Raw genomic sequence first — 8,139 nt, 5'->3', positions numbered from 1 at the left:
TAATAATTCTGCAGTGACAAATAGCGTTTATAATGGAAGTCAATGGGTCAAAAATGGTCCCTAGGGCTCTAAGAGGATGTGTATTGTTAGCTTAGCCACTGAAGCTAATTTAAGGAAGTCAGACTTGAATTTTGAAATGAAATTATGCCAAACTTTTTTTTAGAGAATTTGGCTATATTCCATTCAACACAGTGCAAATGGCTTGTAACTGAAAAACTAAAATGTACAAAAATGGTCCCAGGGCCTCTTAACATTCTCCACTGTCATTTGAATGTAGAGACGTCTGAGTTACAGAGATAATGAATGAGAACCACACGCTTTAATCCATTTAATGTATGAATCCAGACATTTATTTGGATATTTCACAGTAAAAACCAAACATTTGTTAGAGATGACAAAGGCTTTGCCACATTTAGATGCACTAAAGGTCAGATTTGCTGTTAGTCCTTCATATGTGAGACTCTTTTGCAACAATTAGCAGTTTGCTCGCGTAAGCATACTGCAGGTAATGCTGAGTGATGGAGAAGGCTCGGCAGGTTGCCCGAGTGTACGGCTCTTCAAACCAAAACAAAAAGTCACACCCTAACCTCGAGTGTTTTTATTAACACCTTGAGGGGTAAATGCTGGGTTTTATCCCCCAAACATGTAGACTGCTCACTGCCTGATGTCAGATCACATCTGTAGCTGGTGCTACAAAGTGTGCAAACATGTTTCCCCTCTCTAAGCCTTTCTTCTCTTAAGCATCTCCAGATACATCCCCAGGGACTTCTGAATAGAGTCCTTGGTGATGAACTTGACAAAGTTATTGACATCAGCCTCTCTGTTAGCCGCCAGCTTGTCTATGGTTGGCTTCCTCATCATGGACTTTGTGAGCTGTCTGGCGTGATCTGCAAATGAAACAAATGCACATGTAAGGAAGCTGTGCATTCATATACAATTTCTTCTATGAATACTGACATGGGCTTCAATTCATTGCAAAATATATTCAATTGCAGCACTATTGTGGAGCACCTTTTATTTCTTATGTGGGAAAGTGACATTTCTAACAGGTGCTGAAAGCTTATGCTCTTTCTCTGCCTCCTGCACATCCTGCCAAGTACCAGGATGTACTAAATACTGCTGTACAGATGGAAATACACCCATATCGACACTTCTGAGGTACGAGGTTACATCTCCCTACATGCGGGTTCGTGCCACCTCACCTTAAAACAAACATACACTGATAGCAGCTCATTTTTTTCCTACCTGCTTTGGAAATGTTACCTGCAATTTTATTACCCAAATGGTAAATGGACTGGGTCTTATGTAGCGCGTTTCTACTCATCTGAGCGCTCAAAGCACTTTACACAACTTGTGCAATCACCCATTCGCACAAGCACATCTTTCTAAGTGCTTCATAGCTAATGTTCACACACATTCAGAGCAATTTGGGGTTAGTATCTTGCCCAAGGATATTTGGCACATAGACCAGGGGAAGCCAGGAGTCGAGCCACCAACCTTCCGATCAGTGGATGACCTGCTCCACCACCTGAGCTACACAAATAAATCTACTTTAAATAAAACATCATTTCCTTGTCTTTGATAGTGTGCAGGAACCCTGGTTTTACTCCCCATGATGCAGTAGACTGCAGAACTACCTTGAACAGCAATAAAGTCGTTATTGACTGCACGACTTTCAGTCTCACATCGTCGGAGGAGTTTTGGCCCGTTTGTCTTTATAGTGCGACTCCAGCTCATTGAGGTTTGGGGAGAATTCTTTCATAAGGTCGCAGCATTTCAATCCAGCTGACGTCTGGACTTTGACGGGGCCACTGCAAAACCTCGATTCTTTTCATTTCCAGCACGTCTGTTGTAGGTTGGCTGCTGTGAAGGGATCGTGGCACAATTTGGGCAAAGCTTTCGATATTGGATAGATGCATGACGTGCTTATGATCGACTCACTGACTGCACCATGCAACATTATGTTCAAACGTTTCCGCTTTGGTGTCAAATGAGTCATGCTTGTCTGGTCTTGAAATGTTGACAAGTGCTAACATGCTAACTGAGCCTGTAGTCTCAGACATGTAGCTCGTTTTGTTTGTTGTAGAGTGTTGTAGTTCGACCTTGTGAAGACCGTGGAATTAACCACCTGAATACTCCAAAACCTCAACGTGCCAAAACGTCTGATTTTACAGAGGGGATCACACATTTCCATCTAACATCTGTTTGACTGAAAAAAACCCACAGCAGCATTGAGATAATAAGACGACCGATTAAACTTTGTTCTAGGTTCTCCTGTGTTGATTATGACACATATGAGCAGCACAGCAGCGAAGAGGACAGACGGAGACATTTTTACCTTGACTTCAAAATGTGGTCAAATGACCAAAGAGCTGTCAGACTTTTTACTTTATCTTGAATAGAAACAAGATTAGAAATCTTGACTCAGGTGAATCTTTTTGGCAGCAATAACCTGACATACACATGAACATATTGTGCAGACCAAGTTGCAGCACCACAGGTGGAAAAAATGACAAGTATAACTGATGTTTAGTATACCTGGAATAGCCAACCACTTGGTCATGGTCTCTGTGGCTGTAGTGAGGACCTGGTCTTCATGCACCAGCTGGTCCACCAATCCTATCTTCAAGGCCTCTGCAGGGCTGTAGAGCAGCCCCAACTGTAGGGCCATCTCTGTGGCCCGATGTCCGACTGTGCTTACCATAGTGTCCTTAAACCTGCAGGAGCAGTTTTACAGTGACAAGACAAAACAAAGATGGGTGTGAAATGTTAATAAAACAATTTTTAAACTGAGAAGTTGTATTGGTTTTAGGGGCTTTGGCACAAAATTATACAAACCCCGATTCAAAAAGATGAACCGCAGTGAGACTGAAATGAGTTCTTTGTTTTTATCTCCACAACATGAGCAGCGGCGTTACAGCGCAGGAGAACCATGCAAGAAGAAGCTAACTGCAAACCTCTCGCATTCACTGAGCTTAAATGAGACTAATGCATGTAAACTGTGTTTCTACCTTGCTGCTGGTACTATCAATTATTATTGTAATTAGTGTTGGTGTAATTTCTTACCAAAAAGGTGCTACAATGCCGAGCTTGGTCTCATTGAGACCGATGCTGTAACGAGGGTTATCCGCCATTATTCTGTAGTCACATGTCATCGACAGCAGGCAGCCTCCTGCAGGACTGGAGCCCTGGGTGACGAGTAACGAGAAGCCCGCAAGCTTATTTCAGTGTGTTTGCCCCCCAGAATGCACCACTCTGTCCTTGTGTGAGGTGCAGACAGTGTGGAGGTAGGTGCTGCGTTGTTCTATACGTACATTGACTGCTGCTATAGTGATCATGTTGGAGCCATAGAACTTGAGCCACATCTCTTGCACAGCTTTCCAGAACTCCGCACAGTGCTCTGGACTCTTCCCATACATGTCCAAGATGTCCAGCCCGGCTGAGAACACCTTGGACTGGCTCTGGATTTCAGGGTAAAACACATCCAGAAGCTAAACCCGCTGGATAAACTGTCATTATACTTAGCATGTTCAAACTTCAGCTGTGGAACTGTAAACATGAAAGACTTCACTGTAACACAGATGTTAGTCCATCTGCACAAAGCTGCTTTAACTGTACCGAGGTGACGACGAGGCCTCTGCAGCTCTTGTCCATCTCCAGCTTCTCAAGAGCAATGCAGACATCAGTGAGAAACTCTAAACTAAGACTGTTGACAGGAGGACTCTGCATGTGCATCACTGCCACACCTGCAGAGACAGAGGCCATGATCATTCACTTGAATGCTGCAGTGATTGCTGCGCCAGGAAACCTGCGATGGAGATTTTGCATGATTTGTGTCTGCTGATGATGGCAGCTGAGGTCACACTGGATTAAACTCAAATTAGTGATCCCTGAGAGGAAAGACAAACAACCTGAGCGATCGCCGGCCTGCTGCACTTTGCATCCGACTAATTAAGTCAATGGGGTGAGAGGATATTGATTCATACGGGTGTATCCACCCGCTAAGGTGCTTTAATTGGACTGACAGTGATGTGAGAAACTCACCTCAGCGGTCTCCCAGAGGCTTGGCTCTGCTCTGGATGTGGTGAGAGGAGGGGCTTTGGGGGCCACCACGCTGATAAATTCTTTTCTACTTTAATCGCCCACGTTATTGGATTTCACTCTACACGGCACTGCGGACATCAATATCAATGACACAGACCTATAAAAGTGTGGGAGAAGCTCCTAGCCTCAGTAAACACTTTCCTGATGACTTTATGGGCTCATAAGATGATATTTATTATAGCATAATAAATATACTAACATTGTTTTTCTGATGGAGAAGAAGATTTTATCGAAGTGTATTACACCTCCCTGGGTTGGTTAATAGCCTTGAGCATCAACTGTTGTTTTAAATATTCACACAGTTGCTTTTTTGCTGGGTTTGCATTATCCATCACGCTGCTCTAAGCTTGCTACGCGCCTCAGCTTTTAAAAATGCTCCTTTTATGCTGGACAATAACTTTTATTTAATTTCATTACAATGCAGCTTTGGTGAGTCACAGGTATTTCTGTTGTGGCTGCCCTTGATGTAATTTGGCTTCTTCTAGTCCAGCAGACGGACTCCAACTCCCCCTGGTGATCGTGGTGATCGTGGTGATCGTGGTGCTCGCTCAGCTCCGAGTTGAACATGCTACAGCTGGAGAACTGCCTCATGTGCCAGCTGGAGTTAAACAGGGGGAGTTAATGTCTGTGGGACAAGAGACTTACAGGCAGAGCCAGCTGAATTTTCCACACATCTGTATTTACATGACCTTCCCCTACATATTTAGAACAACTCACTCACAGTTGTACTTCATGTCTCAAAGCATCCTTTCACCTGCACAGTGGTATTAGCAAAATGCTCACCTGAGCTCTGGTCAAAATCCACTTTGATCTTCTGTGAGGTGGAGCTGCTGCTCCGCTGAGCAACAAGCGCAGGAGCCCTGCGAGCAGCAGCATGACCGCTGCAGGAGAGCTGGGACAGAAGACCTGCACAGGAACACAGCACACTGGCTCAGTTCAAAGTCATCGGTCACAAAGCAGCAACACACACATTCAAAAGACAGGAAACAGCCATGTAGCATACTTATTATAGAACTTGATATAATACGTATCAATGTGCAGTCGTGTTAATAGTTTGAAGAGATCCAAGTTGAAATGATGCACGAAAACATTTTTTTCTTTCGCTAATGAGCAGAAAAACAGTTTCTCATGAGCTTTTGTTTCCGGAGCCTCTGTGACAGACAGCTAAAGCTAACAGCTGGCATGCAGCACATAACAAACACACGCTTCTTTACACGTTCAGCCTCGTATTCGCTCTCAGCTCCCGTGTTGTGGGTGTGTGGAGCTGCACACACCGACACAAAGAGACAAGCGCTGCGACCTTTGCTCCAGTTTCTGCAGCGCACCGTCGGCAGCAGGAGCTCGGTGTGTTGTGAGGAAATAGAGACGCACAAACTCGGACTTTCTCCCCCCGAAACTCCCAAACCTACCTGTTAAACCCGGCTTGGTCCTCAAACATGCCCTCAAAGCCATTTTCATTCGCTCAGACAGTCACGTCCTCCCGTTCTCGTCTTTAGCGTCTGGTCTTCTTCACCGAGTCTTTTAGAAACAGGCTTTTAGTTTGACTGTGTTGTGACGGAATAGCGCCACCTTCTGGTTGGCTGGCTTCATGATTTTCAATCCTGCCAAAGAATCTCCTCCTCAGTAATTTATTTAGTTTTTTTTTGTTTCTTGAGCCACCAGTCATCTCTTCATGTTTTGTAAGAAAAATATAAAATAAGTGCAGCCATTTAAGCAAACATGCAAATACAGTATATGAGGCAAAAACCGAGTTTGCGCAATTTAGTTAGTTAATATTTGGTGTGAGGCCCTTTATCCTCCAACACAGCCTGAACTCTCTTAGGCAGCTTTCTTGTTGTTTCTTCAGGAATAGTTCCTCTATCCAGGTCTTTTTTTCTGCATTGGCAGTGTGTTTGGGATCATTGCCCTGATGAAAAAAATTAAGGCTTAACCAATCAGACACTTTTCAGATGGTATTGCATGGTGGATTAAACTCTGATAGTACTTTTCTGAATTCATAATCCCATCAGTTTTGACATGAATGCACAACACCACAGGTTCAAATGCACAGAACTGTGCTTTACTATTTGCTGGTTTATTCCTGTTTCTTGAGGACATGACTTCCAGATGCTGTTCATCTGCTGTACATGGGTTTTCAGTCCCGTCACTTCTTCTTTTGTCCTCCACTTGTCCAGTTTCTTCAGACTTTTTGAGGACATGGTGCACATCATCTCGAGATATACATATGATGAGTTTTTACTCGTCTGGATTGTTTTTCTCAAAGGTAATCCTTCTTCCTGCTGCCATGCCTTTTGATTGTGGGTAACTATAGTATTGGTACTGTTCATCCATATATTCATAAAGTGTCACAGACTACAGAAAATCACTCCTATAATTTGCCTCACTGCTCTTGTGCTCCAGTCAGTCATACTCTCTTCATTTAGACCGATGGCCGACTGACTCCAGGAAACACAGGTGATCCACAGAAGCAAGACAGGAAAAACAATCAAAACATTGAGCTCAGTCTAATTAACAGACCGACATCTATACCAAAATAAACAACAGAAACTCATCGTGTGATCAATAATCACACACCCCACTGATAATGTTTGCGAGCCGGGTATAGTGAAACGAGGGATAGAGAATCCAGGATTACCAACTAGCCAACATCCCTGATGCTCAAAGAAACCCTGTATCATAAATCACCATATAATCAATGAAAAATACAAGGTACTTAAAAGCTACTTTTTGTATATTTCTGATCTCCAAACTAGCTAAAAACCTTCAAAATGAAGTAAAGCTATCAAATAATCCAAAAATGTTCAAAAAATCTGTTTTGTGTTGAAGAGACATCAACTGAAGTTGAACTAGAGCGGGGCTGTACTTCTGTGCAAGACCAATTTGTACAAAAACATAGTACATCACATTAATGTAATTCATTATTTAACCAGGCAAGTCACTGAGAAGCATTTTTATTTACTATGGTGACCTGGGAAAAGGAAATCCCGCCCCCAGAAGAAATGGGGGCAGGGCTTTAAAAAATACAGCAGCAGACATCTGAAAACATGCCTGCTGGTAAAACAATGCTTCCTTTGGGGGATTTGGATAAGCATAAGAGAATAGATGGATTAAGAAAGTCCCTTTAAGGACATTATGAGCATCATGTAGATGTACTTTAATTCCATCCTCTTCTGCTTATCCAAGTCAGGGTCATGGGGGGCAAGGAGCCTATCCCAGCTGCCATAAGACCCTGGACAGGTCACCACTTTGTCACACGGCTAACACAGAGAGATTATTCATGCTCACATTCACACCTACCACCATTTTCAAATTAACCTAATCCCAATAACTGCATGTCTGGACTGTGAGCGGAAGCCAGAGTACCACACAAACATGCAAACCCCTGCACGGAAAGGCCAAAGCCAGGACCTTCTTGTTGTGCCACTGTGCTATCTATTTTATGGTCAGTTGATATAAAATTGTATTTATGTAAACTGCTTCAAGTTTTTGTCTATCGAGAAAAGAACACATCATAGACATCATTTTATTGTAGAAGTACTGTGTGGCTGAAACAATTGTTTTCATCGCCAAGTCTGACAGCTAGAAAAACAACCCATTTCCATTCTGCCGGCAACTGACCTGAGCAATGATACGACTTCCTTTAAAACCAAATTATCTCTATGAGCTTCAAAAGCTCATAAGATGGCTCATCCCTTCCAGAAGCGTTTTTTGCTCTAGGCAAAACCACCAACAAAGTCACCAAGCTCCTTACACATGCACATTTCACCCACAGATAACTGTTAACCCTCTGAGGTATAAATCATCATCACTGACTAACCCTGACCTAATTTTTTTTATATACTCATTGAATTGTTCTTACAAGTCTTTGCAAACAGATGACGAAAAAAAAAATAACTCTAGCAAATATCAAAGACTTCCTACCCAATAGGTAGAGCAGGTCATCTACTAACTGGAAGGCTGGTGGTTCAAACCCTGGCTGCTCCAGTCTGCATGCCAATGTATCCTTGGGGAAGATACTCAAACACAAGTTGCTCT

The 8,139-nt window shown here is 43.0% G+C and overlaps 1 protein-coding gene across 3 annotated transcripts; it reads right to left on the bottom strand.

The window, feature by feature from the left end:
• Positions 1–327: 327 nt before the first annotated feature.
• On the bottom strand, positions 328–5,648 carry eci1 (enoyl-CoA delta isomerase 1). 3 transcript variants are annotated; one of them, XM_085270034.1, is made up of 7 exons: positions 5,514–5,648; positions 4,888–5,010; positions 3,619–3,746; positions 3,315–3,461; positions 3,067–3,188; positions 2,539–2,717; positions 328–887 (listed from the first exon to the last, which is right to left on the bottom strand). In XM_085270034.1, exons 1-7 carry the CDS (start codon positions 5,560–5,562, stop codon positions 721–723), a joined length of 915 nt encoding a protein of 304 aa, XP_085126160.1. In that variant the 5' UTR covers positions 5,563–5,648; the 3' UTR covers positions 328–720. The 3 variants fall into 3 exon arrangements, with proteins under 3 accessions (XP_085126160.1, XP_085126162.1, XP_085126161.1); XM_085270036.1 differs by lacking the exon at positions 5,514–5,648 and having other exon boundaries at positions 3,619–4,729; XM_085270035.1 differs by lacking the exon at positions 5,514–5,648 and having other exon boundaries at positions 3,619–4,702.
• Positions 5,649–8,139: the final 2,491 nt, after the last annotated feature.

Source organism: Mchenga conophoros, linkage group LG4, assembly GCF_057382185.1.
Source record: "Mchenga conophoros isolate Kocher_MC1m ecotype Shallow Benthic linkage group LG4, M_conophoros_male_GT1.1, whole genome shotgun sequence".
Classification (NCBI taxonomy): domain Eukaryota; kingdom Metazoa; phylum Chordata; class Actinopteri; order Cichliformes; family Cichlidae; genus Mchenga; species Mchenga conophoros.
The sequence above is the reverse complement of the archived record's forward strand: the minus strand, read 5'-3'. Positions and strand labels throughout refer to the sequence as shown.